General features: G+C 36.4%; 1 protein-coding gene across 3 annotated transcripts in view; it reads right to left on the bottom strand.

Annotated features, from left to right (window-relative positions):
* LOC123686065 (protein amalgam-like) overlaps nt 1-18,197 on the bottom strand; it is an 84,610-nt gene that overhangs the window by 12,560 nt on the left and 53,853 nt on the right. For 2 of the 3 annotated variants that reach the window (XM_045626024.1, XM_045626023.1), the window contains 3 exons: nt 10,446-10,585; nt 3,207-3,392; nt 262-586 (listed from right to left, as the gene is read on the bottom strand). In XM_045626024.1, coding sequence (XP_045481980.1) covers nt 262-586; nt 3,207-3,392; nt 10,446-10,585 — 651 coding nt within the window. The remainder of the gene's footprint in view (nt 1-261; nt 587-3,206; nt 3,393-10,445; nt 10,586-18,197) is intronic. The other variant, XM_045626025.1, reaches the window with a different exon arrangement.

The raw sequence follows: 18,197 nt of genomic DNA, 5'->3' as shown, positions 1-18,197 counted from the left end.
CCTGTCTAGATATTAAACCCTCACATGTAAAGAAGACGTAAAAAATATAAATTGGTTTCTTTTATTTTCATATCTATTGTTCTACGTTAGACTTAAAAAACTATGCTAGCTTTACAAGATTTGTTTTTATATGATCTATCAACTTATATTATTCAGAAAAATTTGAGTGACTGCATTGACTAATAATAGTTTAAAGATTAATACGAAACAATCACATGAATATGTCAGAGCTTTTATACTATAAATAATATATTTACTCACAATGTACATGCAGCATCATCCTCTTACTGACAGTTGGCGGTACACCATTGGCAGCTATGCATAGATAGGCGCCCATCTCCGATCTAGTCACCTTAGACAAGGTGAGCATTTCCCCTTCGACAGCCACCATTTTTTCGACTTTTCCATTGGGGGTCCCGCGGGTTACAATGGCCCCCCCGTCTTCTCTCCTCCAGACAATTCGTGGTTTGGGATAGCCGCGGGCCTTGCACACCAGCTTAGCAGATCCACCTTCCGGCACCATCAAATCGCCAGAAGTCTCCTCATAAATTATGTCAGGGGGAATTACCACTTCGAGAAAAGCGGTCTGGAACACCCACAATTAGTTATTGTTTATTGTTCCCGGCAAAGTGATGTGAATGTTATAGGGGAGTTTGTCTGCCGTTGCAGGGCGTTGGGTTCAGATGGCCAACAACGCAATTGCAGGACGTGAAATGTTATAGAACATGCACTGGACTATATAACCCCCCCTCCCACCTCCTAAGTTAATGAATTTCATATGCACAAACAGAATTCAATTCGACCACAATACGTTCTACAGAACGAGCTCCACGAAAACGTGAAAATATTTTAATTGGCAACATGATACCTGCTGTTTCAATTCAAGGATTTACCTTCCGGATATTATCAATGATCATAAATACACGTCATTCTAATTCCCACTGATTTTTTATGTGAATAACAAATATCTCGCTAAAGAGTAGCTTTCTTACATTTTGAATAACTGGATGATGGACAAATTTCATGCATCTAGGGATAGGTACCGGGTTTTTCACCATAATTTGACCCCCCCTTTAACTTTGTTACTAAAAGAGGTACAAAAAAATGTTTTCTCTAATTCTGTGGTTATTCATCAATTTGCCTTAAAGAAATCAGTTCTGCCAACCAACATTTTTCAATGCAAAAATCACTAAATGATATTTATGAAAATATTTCATTAATTTCAATAAAAATGCAATGAATTAGAGAAAATAATGTATAATACTTGTACAGAAGGCTCATTCTACCACTCGTTCATTCAAAAACTCGCCACTTCGTGGCTCGTTTTTGAATTTTGAACTCGTGGAAGAATATCAATGCCTTCTGCACTTGTATTATAAATAACTATTCCACAAAAGTTTCACGAAATCGACGAAATATATATTGATTGCAACTTCATTTGCTCAAATAGAACACCCTGTATATTTTTCTATATTTGACTAGCTCTTTTTCCCCTGACTTGGAATATATAACATATGTTTAGTTTATCTCTCTTATTCTGAGTACCACAGAGTTTCAAATTTCAAAAATCACCTGGCATGCTCAGTAATCAGTTTTCAAGTGGTGGGTCGCGATAACTCGAAATTCCCTTTTTTGAGTTATCTCATTGGCAACGATATGACATACGTTTTTCACTATTTGAAAGGGGGGTCAAATTATGGTGAAAACCCCGGTACATATTATCAAAAAAGAACTGAGATTCACTTTAAGAGCTTTGTGATTCAAAACATAAATGTTCCTTTCTACAGGGTGTCCGGGAATGGGAAATCTCTCGGATTCAGATAAAATATAAAAAAATAAGATGACAAGTTCCCATCATTTTTTTTCCTAGCGGTTTTTTTTGTTGGCAACAGAGTGTGATACGAAAGTTATTCAAGGTACAAAAAAGTTGAAGTTTATGTTATCGAATCCGACAAAATCTGTTTCTCATCACATCACAATGAAAGATTAACTGGAGAGGAATACAAACGTTACTATGGTAAAAAATTAATTCTTTTTCATTTTGTTTTTCGAAAATGGGTCATTTTATCGACAATAAATAGAATTACCTTTTTTTCAGCTTATCTAATGTTCAAGCTATCCAAATTTGTTTTTTTCTTAGTTTCGGATCTGATTTATTCGATATCAGAAGTATCAAAGGAATGCAATAATAAAGGGTGACAAAACTTCAAAATTTGAAATTATTCGGTCAATCAGTTAAAGAGTTATTGAACTTTGAAATTTCACTTTAAGATGAACATCACCCTGTATATCCCAAACGTAGGCACTCAGGCGATTGAAACCTCAAGATACCATTCCTCCATGATGATCTTCATTCATGGTATCCGTTTGTCGCATTCTTTCCGGGACACCCTGTATATAAAGCAAACTCAGACTGCAAGGAACGAGGTTAACAACAAGGAATATCAAATCAGGTGTACCACAAGGATCTTTTATAAGCCCGCTACTTTTTAGTATTTATGTTTCAGATAAACCAAATATGAAGAGCAAGATAGCTCAGTTCACAAAACAATGTGATCTACTTTCCAAACTGCCAAATAACGAATTTTCTGTCTTCTAGGGAACAGAGCGATCTCTATAAATTACAAATTCAGATATTTCTGTTAGAGCCAGAGTTCTTCCGTTACAACGAATTGATGAATTTGTACTAATTCTTCGGCAATTCCTCTTGAATTTCAAATGAGAAAGAAGCTGCCCTTGACAATTCATTTCTCGTATGGGCTCTTGGCTCGCAATTTCCAAGAATTGAATTTTCTCATTGGCCTCAATGAAACAGAGGGAATAGAAAATTGGACAATGAACCGTTAAAGTCTATCAAGAGTTGACATTCGTCCAGAAAATTAATTCAATAATTTATAACAAAGTGTTTACTGAAGCTGATTGGAATATTTTCACACTAAATTAATCAGCAGTGAATGTGATTAAAGTGTTGTCATTATCTTAATCGAGCATCAGCGTTATATCTATACAGGGCATCTCTCAAGGCTCGGAGGGAATTTTAGCCATTCCATTCAACAAATATAGAAGGAATTTTGCAATTGGAATAATTGGTTCCAGTTCTGAATGGAGTGCTAGCCTAATATGGGTAGAAAAAAGGTAATTCCATGGAACATAAGTTCAAACCCAGCATGCAGTTCAAGCAATTACGAAGTAAAACTAATATTCACCTGCATTTTCATGGGATCTGTGTTAACTTGGCACATATATTGACCTCGGTCCTCCCTTTTAACGCCTCGTATGTTCAGTGTCCAAGTGTTGAAATCGTTGTGAGTAACAGATAATCGAGCATTGTTGGTAATAACGTGCTCGTGGATAGCTAGTATGGCTTTTGTGTCTGCTTTTATCCAGGCTACCTGAATCAAAATAACTCCTCAATTTCTCTTGATGAAACTGCCTTCGAACAATACTAGAAGGATACTGAAACTCTCCAAATAGAAAGATAATTAAGAGAATGAGCCACCTCCTTATCTTTCAGCATTTGAAAAATATCATCATCTAGCGAGAGAGCTTTTATACAGAATGTACGGATGTAAACAGTCAACCACGATATTAATTCAACAACTTAGCATCTTAATGAGAGTTATTAATATTCAAGATATTCAAGATGTAGGGAAAAACGGACGATAAAATATTGTCTACAAAAAATATTAAGGTAAATATCCATAAACGCTCAGTTCTTATGTTAGAAAAAAATTTCCATTTCTGTGCTTTCACAACAATATAAGAATTACACTAAGCAACCGCGCAGTTTCAAACTTATGTCAAGTTCATTTTGAGACGAAGGTAGAAGATAATCATATAAATTCAGGCAGGTACGAAACGAATCCTTTTTTTTTACCAGATGATTTTCCTTTCTCAACAATTGACACCATAATTATTCAGTTGCCATCAAAAGTCAGGACTCACTATTCAATATGCATTGGAATTTATAAGCTAATGATCAGAAATAGTTTCGAAATAACGAATAAGCAAACAGTAATTCCAAAATTTCAACCTATTCGAATAATTCTTCACCAAATTGATACTGATTCTAGTAAACGTATATTTACGTACTGAATGACCCATTGGAATTCCATTATTAAATTTTATTCAGTTTTAATCTGGCGTTCATATTAGGTTACACGTAAATTTGCGGAAAATTTCGAAACACGCATAATTCACTGATTTCGTTCCATATTTAGTCACACAAATTATTCAAAGAGACATCTAACTACTGAAGTTAGTTACAAGACAAGTTATGGTTATCCCTTTTTAACAATAGAGTGTATTGTTCTCTCTGTAAGGGGTAGGACACTAAAGGAAGTAGGACACACTTGCTTTGAAGACGTAAACATACGAATGAATCGAAGCAAACTGAAATGGATGTTATTCAGAATAATGTAATCGAAGGTGAGTAAATTTTTGGACCTTATTCATTCCACTATCCCAGAATAAAGTTTGGAGTTGGTGGTCGTTCCGCTTAAAATTCAGTTTGATAGAGAACTTTTCAGTTACTCAGGGCACTTATCATGGAAAACGTTCATATTTATCAATTGCGCAATGTGAATGCAATGAAAACATTGTTTACATCTGAAACTTTTAATAGGTTTGTCATCTTTCCACATCCCACGGATATTGAAGTTCTCACAGTAGTATGTTCCCCCAGAAAGTTTGCATTTCCAATTTGGACTCATTCAAATCTGAAACTTGGAAATGTTCACACAGGTTAACTAATTTAACACTCCGTTATCGACATCTAAAACTATTTCCTAAATAGATGTCATTCTTCAGATATGGTCATATCAGAATTATATCAAAACGTTGCTGATACTGAAATACGCGCTCACAGCAAATTTGAAATCTTCCTTTTTTCTATTCATCGCTATCTTAAGGACTCCATTCCTCTAATATTCGAAATTCCCCTTATTCTTGGGTAAAATTCTCGGATAATTAAAATTCTTCAGCTAACTCTCCCCAGATAATTTGAACATAATTTGGATAGCTTTATATTAATAGCAAAAATAATTAGACGCACTAGAAGGAATGCAATAAATGCTTTCATTCGGATTTGGATGCGTTGAATGATGTTTCCAGGCCATGGTTTAACATCGTTCCAGATGAAACTTATGAATTTCTCCTTGACAGTATCTTTCTGATCAGCGTTTGCCAAATTTTTCATTAGAGAAATCAAAGGATGACACTTGAAATGGAAGAAACTTGACATAACTGTCAATCGCAACTTTGAATAAAGAACATAAAATCTTTACCGGTTCTACTGTTGATAAAGTATTAGATTCTTGATCCGAAAAAAACAATTGAAACAAACTTCAGGCACTTTCTGAAGAGATGTGCATCGTTTTACCACATTGAAACAGGTGGAAAATCAAAGCTTTTCCAAATCCAATTTTTCTGAGGAAAGCACATCGTATTCTCCTATGACTAGTTTTCCAGTTTGATCCGAAATATCATGTCTGTAATACTCATATAATTTTCCAGTACGATTGAGACGCAAATAACGTCGATTTTGATGTTTTCTGTATATCTTGGAATCTCCAAAGGATCCACAAACGAAAGAATTCGTCTCAAGGGACAAAATCCACTCAATCATTTCTGAGCAATTTTATCCACTATCAGAAATCTGGAAAGATCCAGATTAACAATTACCCTAGCTAGTTGCTTCTATAAGCCGAAGAAAATAATATTTTCCAGAGATTGAAGTAAAAAGTTTTTCGATACATTATTTTGGACCGCTGAATATATAGAAAGCTAAGATATAAGACGTTTAGGACGGAAATCCATGAATCTCCTGCATCATCGGCTGAATTGAACGAGCACAATTCTAAACGCATTAATCAAGTACTGCGCTCTACGAAATTAATTGAATCTAGAGTCAACAAATTCAGAGGAGCAGGCATTATCATTAATAAAAAAGGGACAGTAAAACAGTTGATTAACCAAGGAATCTCTCCTAATCGTATATCGAATTTTCCTTAATTAAAAGGTTTGTACAAACAATATTCAATCTCCCTCTATGGAAAATACTTGAAAGTTCTTCAATGTATAAAATTCAAACATCAAAATAAATGACATACTATGTATGAATATCTGATTTTATGTGAATTGGATTGAAGCATTTTTCATATACAGGGTGGCCATTTGAAAACGAAACAGACGAGATTACAGACGAAATAAAGTTTTTCGATAGAAATGCTCGGACAGGTCGATTTCTGTTTCGAGGGGGACAACTTAAGATGTAGGTTACGGACGCATAGCGCTTCAACCCTTGCTGCTACAACCCCCACCCCCAATTTTTGAATAGGGAAGAGCGGGTGAGTGATACCTCAATTTAAAGGAATTTTTATACTGATTTCAGCACAGTAATTTTTTTTTCATTTTATGCATTAGTTCTCGAAATATTCATGCGTTAGTTAGTCAGGAAGGAAGCCACAGTCATGGTTGTTTTGAAGCTCAAAATGTCGATTTTTCACAAAACACTACAAGTGCCATGAAACACTACTTCATTTTCAAATACTTAGTTAAGAATATTTCGAGAACTAATGCATAAAATGAAAAAACAATGACTGTGCAGAAATCAGTATAAAAATACCTTTCAAATGAGGTATCCCTCAACCCATCTTCCCTATTCAAAATTTGGGGGTGAGGGTTGTAGTAGCAAGGGTTGAAGCGCTATGCGTCCGTAACCTACATCTTAAGTTGTCCCCCTCGAAACAGAAATCGACCTGTCCGAGCATTTCTATCGAAAAACTTCATTTCGTCTGTAATCTCGTCTGTTTCGTTTTCAAATGGCCACCCTGTATATTCAATCAAATATTTCGTATCCTACCAGCGACCTGTCGATCAGAACTGTCAATTTGCAGATCATCATGCATCAGTTTTCTTTCACACTGCGGTGATCGTCAGATACATTAAGTCTAAACAAAAGTGAGTGGAGGATGACAGTCTGATCCTGATCGTCAGTCCAGACCGGCAGTTAAGACTTACGACAAAAATTGAAATTCGTTGAAATCTTTGGGAAAAACCATAGTCTAACTGTGGTTTAGTCCGTTTTTCACCTGACGTTTCAGTCACTACTGTAGTCAGCATCTTCAGAGGTTTCTAGGTCGTAGATTGAAAGTAGACGCTGAAATTTTCCAATCTCGTGATAGACAGACGTTGGAATCCTTGTGTATGAAGTTGAGGGACAATTGGGAAATGATCTGATGATAATTTTACGACTGGAAAAGATTCATTTAGCTAGAGGAGCTGTATGAGAATTCCGATAGTAGAAGAAATATGTGTACATGTACTTTGGAGAAAAATCTCAACAACGACTGAGTAAAAAAAAAAGAGATGCCGAGTACGACGCTGGTCAATAGCGTAGCTTCGACGGTGGGTTTGAAGCAAACCTCGAGCCCGGTGGCTTTCATATGCAAACAAGGTTGCCATTATTCACCTTCGATGCCACTCGCATCAGATCTAGTAAACACTTATCTGAAAGAGGAAATGTATAGCTACTGAAATATGTGCATAATTTCCACCATAAGCTCAAGAGATTAAATTCATTTTGCCTTTTACGTACGAATTTTCATAAGCATTCGTGTATCCAAAACAGTCTATGAATATTTCAACATTTTAGTTGAGTATCTACTCCAGAAGCATTCAACGCGATTCTTCAATGTACTACTTCTCGTAAATGCAATCTCGGATTTTGGTTTTTATCCTTGATTTCAGATCTTTCATTTCGACTCAACATTTTGATAATCGCTGAAAACCCAACAGGCACAGAAAATCTTCATCTCATTGATAATAATTTTTTTTCTTTTCGAATAAAGTGATTGGACCAATTTCTTCATTACATTATTCCTATAGCAATAACTTTTCACTTAATAAATTTCGGGTCTTGCCCGTAAAAGGCCAATTGAAAATTCTACCATGGTGAAACACATTTTTTTGGCAAAATTGTGTTGTATTATTCAACATAGTTGCCTTCGAGGGGGATACAGCGATTATAGCGATCTTCCAACTTTTCGATACCATTTTTGTAATACGAATTGTCTTTCGCTCCAAAATTGGCCTCAGTTTTGGCAGTAACCCCTTCATAGGCGCTAAATTTCTTTCTAGCAAGCATTCTTTTGAGGTCTGAGAACAGGAAAAATTCGCTGGGGTCCAGATCTGGCGAATACGGTGGATGCAGAAGCAATTCGAAGCCCAATTCATGCTATTTGGCCATTGTTTTCATTGATTTGTGACACGGCGCATTGTCTTGATGAAACAGCACCTTTCTTTTCTTCAAATGGGGCAGTTTTGTAACGATTTCGTTGTTGATGGTCTGGCCCTTTTGGAGGTAATCAATGAATATTTTACCTTGCGCATCCCAAAATGCTGATGCCATAACCTTGCCAGCTGACTGTTGTGTTTTTCCTCGGTTTGGATTTGGTTCATCGTGTGCAGTCCACTCAGCTGTTGTCGATTGGACTCCGGAGTGAAATGATGGAGCCATGTCACCATGTCATCCATTATCACATTTCAACGGAAAAATTCAGGTTTTTTGCACTTAAAAAGCTCAGAATCATTAACACGTTGTTGCTTTTGATCGATTGTGAGCACGCGCGGCACATTCTGTGGAGTGAGTCTCATTGGGATTAAAATATTATTTTTCTGTATATTCAAATTCAAATTAATTTTCGGAAGTTGTTAATAATCTAATCAATGAGGAAGTCGATGAATAGGATAATATGTTGGATAGTGTCGAGTGGGCTATTGGATCAAGTTTCAAGGAACTTATGCTTAATTGAAGACTGACGACGTGGCAGATTCCTGCATTATTGATTCCTGAAATTCAGGCAACAAAGGTCAAAACAGGAAATCTAAAGGCCTCAGGAGTTGAACCGGTTGTAACTCATCGTATGATCCATTGTGTGTGAAATACAATTACATATTTCATCATCCGCGATAACAGAAAGGATTAGAGAAATTTCACATTTAAACGGCTCCACATAATAGGACGCATAACTGCTCGACAAATGTCATATTAATATTAAAATTTGCGAGTGATTCAAAAGGTATCTCTCAATTGGATATGTCACATCCCCCTAATGCCCCAGATCTTCTAATTAAATCCACACCATTGTGTACAGCTAATTTGGGGCTTTACATTCGCAATTAATCAATTTGTTTATGGAACAACTCACCACCCCTTTGAGTTGTTACCAAGAAATTTTGGGAGGAGGGAAAAACGCTCCTTGAGGTGATATATCATTTATTTTTTCAATTCTAACTTCATCAATATATATCTTGGAGATAAATGCATTAGAATTTATTTTGGGGATAAGAGAGGTTGCTCATTGTAGAATTTCAGTATCCTGCCAACTTCACACTCATTAAAAATAATCAACACTAAAAGTTATCAACGAACAACGTTAACATATACTCAAGAAAGAATTAAAGACCTATATTCTTGGCTCACAAAAACACTAGAGAAACAGAATTGATTGAACCTCTTCAGATTAAATGTCAGCAAATAATATGTAAACTATTAAAGAGCCAAGGAATAAAGTAGAAGAAACACTCATCAATCGACTATGGAATATTTATAAATGAAAAAAAAACAAAAATTAAGTTTATTGTTGAGTATTTCTCTTTCTTCTTGGAAAACGATCGAGGATATTCTAAATATACATTACAGTGCTAGGTAGGTTGGTCAAGTTTGGTGCTGTAATGGTGCCTTGGTGCTGCTTGGGGCCAATTCCCACAAGATTTATTCGGAAGATATGTGAAAAAACCAGGCCTTTTGCTCCTAGTGTTCAGCTCCTTCATTTAGAAACCTTAGTGCCTATTTGAGCTAGAAGAACTCGTAAGTTAGGTATGCGTTATTGCCAGTCCCATTCGCACTTTGATAACCTTTTATAGTTCATCCAACATAAGATATATTGAAATATTATAACTGGATTTGATCATTTCAATAAGTCCTTTAGATTTAGCGTCAGTTTTCGAACTGCCAGAGAGGAAATTGCAGAAGGCCTTGGTTAAGTTTCACATATCCCTCGCAGGTGACCAAAATAGTTAATGCGGCTTTTGATGCTAACTAAAAAATGTATTGGAGAACTATGAAACTCTAAATATGGTAGAGGTGAATCGCACATACCTAGAGATCCTAAGGACAATATACTGGAAATGCTAATCAAGAATCTTTCGAGCCATTTCTATGCTATGACGTGATCTAAAAAATAGATTTTTCTAGCCGCATCAACTTATTTGGTAACCTGATGGATAATCTTGTGGAATAATCCTACTGGAGACATCCAGGATTGCCCGAAGTGCTAGTGCTGTGCTCGGTGCAAAGGGCAGCCAACAATGTGACTGTTCTCTATTTTCCCAGTCACATTGCGGGTAAATCCGTGCGATAAATAAATTGAAAAGATACACACCCTTGCCATTCCGGAGTCCCCACTCACCGTGTGTCCCCCTAGATTGTTTACCACACAGGTGAAAGTAGCGTCCCGCCCTTGGGCTATTGTCACATTTTCTAGGGGATATAAGAAGTCCGGTTCGAATCCAACAACACCAACTGAAAAAAAAATACAGAATTAGAAATAGCTTTTCAATCAATATTCATAGTGATTTTGTTCATCATCAAAATTATTGGAATGATCAACAGTTACTTTAGGTAGTCTTTAGTTCCCACTCAGTTCCTCCTCACTTTGTGAACTGAGTACAACTACTTAGGGATCAGTTCACGATCCGATTCAAAAAGTATGAAATTCTTTCTAAATTATGTGAACTGAGTGATTTTACTTTATAAACTCAATAGTTAGTACACAGTTCTCTATATTAAGTTTATATACTAAGTAATTAGTCCACTGATCTGTGAACTGAATACAATACTAAATTTTTAGTTTACTTTCAATTCAACTGAGTAAACATACTGAGTAGTCAGTTCACTGTTTATATTTCTCCGATAAATATTTTCCATTTTATAAACAATTTTAAGGCAAATTTTCGTTCAAAATCGAGTCTTTTATTTTGAAAAGTCGCCATTTTGTCAAAAATTATTTTTTCGCTAATTCCTTCGATTAAATACTAGATAATGTATTATATTAACGAAATTTATTGGGTTTTTTCATTTCAGATAATCCAGTCCAGAGATATCGTGATCACCGCAAAATTGGTTTTTTTTGCGGAGCTCTAGGAGATCGGCGATAGCAACATTCGCGAAGATTATTTTGACAAATAAAAAATATGTTAATATATTATAAGGTTATTATAATATGTACACCAATTTTCAAATTAATAAATTGAATAGTCTGCGCGAAAAAAATTCTTGAAAATCCGTCTTTTTGAAGCCTTCTAACTGTATGTAAGCCCTTAACTAAGTAAATCTAGTTAGTATTTAGTTCGATGTACGATACTGAGTACGATACTTGATGTATGGTTTAGTTATGAGTGGACTGAGTAAATAGGTCCTGTTCTCTTAACTGAGTGAATATACTAAGTATTGAGTTCTCTGATCTCTAATCTGACTGAATACAATACTTGGTGTTTAAGTGAATTGAGTAAACACATTCTCTCAGTTTACTGTTCTGTGAACTAAAGTAATATTTTTAGTATTTGATACGTTGTTCTGTGAACTGAGTGATATATTAAATGTTCAGTCTACAACTGAGTACTCTATAGTATGTTCAATGTTTATTTACTGAGACAATGTTATAAATATGGAAGTCGCTCTTCTGCGAAGAGCCTGTAATAAATTGAGTAAATATAATCAGCAGTTAGTTCACTGTTCTAAACTTAGTATAACTAACCAACTAAGTGTTCAGTTTTCTGTTCTGTTATCAGAGTAAATTAGATTTTAGTTAGTTAAGTGAACTAAACATATGGACACAGTCAGTTCTTCATTGGCGTAACTAGAGTTGTCTCTTTATTATGATATTATCTCAATTTCTTATATTATATATCTACTCCAAAAAGACGTATTTTCTCTAATAATAATGTATTAGAGTAATAAAGGCATTTATTTGAACTATTAATCGATCAATAGGGGTCATAAACAAGGAACAAGGGTGAAATAGATTTTCGAATCAGGAATTCTCTGCAAGTAGAATAATGAACAAGCTCCCGAGGAAAAATGATGAAATCACTTTACGAGGATAGACTAGGTAATCATTGTACAGATAAATATTGGTTGAATAAGATTGATTCTGGAAGAAACCGGTCGACAGTAACTGTAAGAAACGACATAAGACTGTGTAGGTGTAGCACTCCCACGCAATGTCCTTTCAATATAATCGTATCACCGGTCCTGGTGTTGTGAGGAGTTCTCAATTTTTTTCCACATGAAAACCCAAACATTTCTATCGATAAAACCATAACAGTAACTCGATCGAAGGCGCCGTTGTGCCAGATTAAATGATTGATATTCATTCCGCAGGGTCTGAAAACCCTCCTTACTGCCGATATTACACAGACTTGAAGTTTAGATGAATGAATATCTTATATACTACCGGAAAAAAAGTGGTTCGACTTTTGACGCCCGACTTTCTATATGTTTCGATCTTTTCTTCCTTTTGATTCAATTGAAATAGATCGGCGTCTCTTGGCGAATTCTGATTTTCTTTAGCTGAATTCATCCGATTGCCTGAGAGAAGACTCCAATTCGATACTTTCAGGAGATGGTGAATTAATGTGAGTGCTCCTGGATTTTATGAATGATTCCATGTTTCGCAACGTATTCAAAAGGACTCGACTCGAGCAGACCACTTTCTTCCGTTCATTTTTTTTTCTTCCGTGTCGGAATGAATTTCTCATTCTGTTGCATGATCCTCCTCTTCCTTTCTTTACGCGATAATATTAACCGTCTTCCGAGAATTTTGGCTTATGATGTTTCATTTCAGCAACTGCTTAAAGAAATAGGGAAACTACTGAGCATCAGTATAATAGAAAAAAATTTCAGCCAGATACTAATTTTCCAACGTTTCGTGTGTAACGTTTGAATCTGAACGGCTTTCATGACCAGATTCTTCTCCAGAATTGGAAAATTCCAGGATTTTCAGCTTTAGTCTAGTTAATTACTATACTGTGGTAAGTATCTCTAGAACTTTGAACTTCAATTTCTTTTTAAGTTAGGCTATTAGCCTTTTACTGCTACATTTCAATGTAGGAATTGTGTACTGCTCTAGTAAGTGACAATAAGCCAACAAAAAAATAAATTGGATTAACACACACTTCTTAGGGAAGTGTCATCTTTGGTCGCTTGTGTTACCTCTACGTTTTTTCGTCATAGGAATACGATCCTAAGGCCATGGTAAATGTACCATGAAGACCTGCAAATACAATTTCTAGACGCCCATTTAATAGACCCAAGAGTGAAGACCTTCAATAAAGTGAACATCATCTGAACCCATAAGGAGTTTAGGTTTTGTTTCACTTTATTGAAGGTCTTCACTCTTGGGTCTATTAAATGGGCGTCTAGAAATTGTATTTGCAGGTCTTCATGGTGCATATACCATGGCCTTAGGATCGTATTCTTTACGACTTAAAGTTTCTGCAAATGGATATTTGTGGCGTATTCCCAAGCCAGGTATGCGTAAATTCATGGTGGACTTAGGTACAGGAAAGAGACATTTGGCCAAAGGACAGTGTCCTTCTGATTTGGTCCCTCTGTGCCATATAGATTTCGATAACATAATGCCTATCTGAGTGATTGATAGACAAATAGCTTTTGGATGTATGAAATATAATTCCAGATTTATGTTCGAACCGTATAATAGTTGGAGAGACTGTCATAATATGTAAAACTGAATCATAATGTTCAACTTGAGGCATTTTCTACCTATATCACCATTAATTGTCACATTTATGGAATTTTCATGTTGTATCTAGAGGTGAAATATGGAATTCGCTGTACTATCGAATGCGAATAAATGTTGTGAACCAAGAGAGCTGAATATTTTCAATTTCCAATGCATCAGTTGAATAACTTCCAACGAACATGGAAATACCCTATTCCGCCGATTAATATAAATGATTGCAAGAAATTCGGTGTATTGAAATTGTTGAACTGGAGGATATCTGGGGAAATCGGCCAAGTGGATATAATATATTCTCGGAATTATAAAGGGGGCATATTCATGTATAAAATTATTGGTCGAGATTCCCCGAAAGCGAACTTCTTATTCATCATAGCCGAAGGGTTTTCGTTGAAAGTGAGTGGATGCACAATTGAAGACCGGCCGTACCTTTATTGAATGTAATGGAATACTTCGAGTAGTCGCAGAATCCCAAGCGACTACTCCACTCTTCCTGTAATAACAGTCAATCTTATACGACTCCCGTGAGAGGAAGAGACACGCTGGACATCCCCCATCATAAACTCTCTTGCTAGCAAGCATAATAAAGACAAGATTCCACTGGACAATATTTCAGGTCGTACATATTAACTTCTTAGCGCTGACATTCATACATCGTCGGTGATCAATCACCAGAAAGAGCGAATTGAATACCTTCTGGATTAACTGCAGAAGAAGAACAACTTTCGTATCATTCTCCGAGGAATTTTTCTCCTTGCTTGCGCATTTCATTACATTGCGCATTCTATTATATCTGTCTACGCACTTTTTCAGACGCACAATTTATTAGGTTTGTTTTTCATAAAACTACATAATAGCATAATCACAATTACGAATCATGAATTGAATGATCGATTAGAAACAAATTGAAAAACCCTCTGATGTGAAGTTACTTTTTAGCCGTAGTATAGTCGATTTTTCACCTGAAGTTTCACTTACTCTGCGGTGAACATCTTCAGGGGTTTCAAGTTCGTAGATTAAATAACTGTGACCGATCAACAAAAATTATATCAGATATTAAGAGCTACTACCCTAGAATGATCATGAAAGCCATTGAAATAAAGTTTGATCCTCCATCTCTTTTGAAGCTAGGCCATTAGCCTTTTACTGCTTCATCTCAGTGTAACTCACCTCTTCTGAAGAATCTAGTAGATGGCAATATGCTGATAAAAAAAAGTTTTGTAACTACGAATTATTGCTTAACACGTAATTCCTAGGGAAGTGCCATCTTGGGTCTTTTGGGGACTTTTCCATCCAGGTTCCTTATAAGGGTGTTTTTTCGTTTTGTTGAAGTCCTGCACACTGAGGTCTATAAAATGACTAGAAAATATATTTGCAGGTCTTCATATATCCTTGAGTTGCTGACAAACCATGGTGCATCTCACCGCAGTTTCTGCAGATGGAACTTTTTGTAAGTAATGAGTGGACTTGTAGAGAAGAAGCTTGTTGGAAAGAGACATTTTGCTGCTCTTGCAAAGTAGCAATTGCAACGATGCTGCTGTTGTGTTTATGTGACGTGTTCTTTCCAAGTAAGCTTCTTGTCAAGTATCTCCCCCAGTCCTTGTGGATCTTTCCTCTTTCGCAGGAATTCTAGTTCTTTTCAAATTTCCATAGATTTAATTGTCATGAACTTGACTGTCCTCCTTGTATATTGACATTTCTTGAATAAACGTATTTAGAAGGTTATGTTTTTTAATAAAAAATCTCATAGCTCAATTATTTTAACTACTACTTCCTCATCAATGCATAATTGAAATCTTACAGAAAGATTGGGAGATAGAGGAGAAGGTGGTAATGTGACCCCCGCAGGTATATTGGCCCCCTTCAATATTAGTTACTTCCCACAACGACATCTAGTATTATTTTGGCGCAACGAGATCATTTTAGTGTACTATTGATTTAATAGCCTATAAATCCGCTAGAGGCGGTTGCGTTCGTTCGTCATTTGAACAAGTAGAAACTCGTACCGGCCAAACTTATTTTACTACTGTGAGTTTTATTCCTTAATTGGTAAAACAACTGATCAAATTTGCTGTGGTTTTGAACATTGTGTCGTGACACTGTGGTCTACAGTACTTATAAGGTAAATATGCATTTTTTTAATATTTCATAATGTTTTAGATTGTATATCAAAATATTTTGAATAACTCTAATTTGGCCCCCCGACATTGGTTGTATCATGGCCCCGGGGGCCACATTACAAATAAGACTTGTTAAGCATTTACATATTTTTATTTTGTGATTTCAGATGCCTAGACAAAGCGTATTATCTCCATCTTCGAAGAAGAAACAAAAGACGTGGGACCCTGAACAAATGAAAAAAGCAATCGATGCAGTGAGGCACAAGGTCATGGGATATAAAAAAGCTGAAAAATTGTTTTCGGTGCCTAGATCTACACTGAAACGGTTAGTGAAGGATCCACAAAAGTCTTTAGATTTACTTGTACATAAACCTCTTGGTCGAAAACCTATACTACCACTTAGCTTGGAAGAAAAGTTAGTGGATTATATTTTGTTTATGGAGGCTAGGTACTATGGACTCACTAGGATGGATGTTAGAAAAATGGCTTATCAGCTGGCGGTGAAAAATAATATTCAGAATACATTCAAGAATGATGTAGCAGGGCGAGCTTGGTTGGATCACTTTTTAAGGCGACACAAAGATAAATTATCGTTGCGCAGACCAATGGGGACATCATATGCTCGTGCTAATGGCTTTAACCGTGAAGCAGTCAAGGAGTTTTTCAATATTTTGGAAGCCGAAATGAGTAAAACGAATTATCCTCCCGACAGAATTTTCAATGTCGATGAAACTGGGTTGACTATCGTGCAATCAAAAGTACCACAAGTGTTAGGGAAAAAGGGGAAAAGGCAGATAGGAGCCTTAACTGCTGCTGAACGAGGTTCTTTGTGTACTATTGTCTGCTGCATGAGTGCATCAGGTATGTTTGTGCCCCCTATGATGATTTTTCCAAGGAAAAACTTCACGGATATCTTGATGAAAGGTGCACCTCCTGGAGCGATTGGCAAAGTTCATCCATCTGGTTGGATTCAGTCCAATTTGTTCACTGAATGGTTCAGACACTTCATTGATAAAACTAACCCTAGTGCCGAGTCTCCCATATTACTTATATTTGACGGCCATTACAGTCACACGCGCAACATTGAAATAATAGAGCTTGCTCGTGTAAACCATGTTACGATCATCAGTCTTCCACCTCACACAACTCATAAGCTCCAACCTTTGGACAAGACTTTCATGGGCGCCTTGAAGAGTCACTACAGTGAGGAGATTCGCAAGTTTCTTTTGCACTCTGAAAGAATGCTAAAACCTTACGACATTGCTGAACTTTTTGGACGATCATATCTCAAGAGCACGACAGGAGAAATTGCAGTAAATGGTTTCCGTGCAACAGGCATTTATCCATTTAATCCGCAAGTTTTCAGTGAGGTCGATTTTTTAACGGAAGAATCTCATAGTTCTCTTACTCCTGATAACCAAGAAACAGGCCTTGTTGATGTAGTATCCCAGAGTACTCCAGGAGTGAGCTCTGAAGTACAAGAGCTGCAAAGTAGTTTGATTCTCCCAGAAGACATTCAACCAATCCCTAAGGCAAAGACTCGCACTTCTAATCGTGGAAGAAAGACTACTCGAGCGAACGTTATCACTTCATCGCCATATAAAAACCAATTAACCGAATCATTACAAGTAGCAGAGACTCGTGTAAAAGGGCGCGGACGAGGACGTGGTCGCGGACGTGGACAAGGTGTCAGGCATAATTATGATGGAGCAAGCACAAGTGGAGTTAGTGTACGGCGCAAGAGAGATGTGACACCCAGCAGTAGTTCCGACAGTGACGAAACAAACGTCAATTTTGATGACATAAATCTGAATAGGGTTCCTGACAACGAAAATGTACCCTGTATTTTTTGCGAAACCATTTATACCAATGACAGACCTGGAGAGAAATGGATACAGTGTCAGAGTTGCCAATTATGGGCTCATATTGCCTGTGCAGGTTCAGAAGGGGACTATTATATTTGTGACTTCTGTCGTTAGGTGCCAATACATTTAATGTGACCCCCAGGGGGCCACATAACCATCAGCTGATCTCGAGATGCCAAATTTGATTACTTAAGAATAAATGATAATTTGTATTTCATTTAGCGAGTTTATTTTATTTCATTGTAAGATGTGAATGCACATATAAATACTGAACCCAATATTTTTCATTTCATCTTTTTAATTCCTTTATTTTAGAAATGAACCCTCAAAAGCAAAGTGGGGGGTCACATTACCACCTTCTCCTCTATCCATAATTATAAACCAACGAT

Source organism: Harmonia axyridis, chromosome X (assembly GCF_914767665.1).
Source record: "Harmonia axyridis chromosome X, icHarAxyr1.1, whole genome shotgun sequence".
Taxonomy (NCBI): Eukaryota; Metazoa; Arthropoda; class Insecta; order Coleoptera; family Coccinellidae; genus Harmonia; species Harmonia axyridis.
This window is presented reverse-complemented; position numbering and strand designations above follow the sequence as displayed.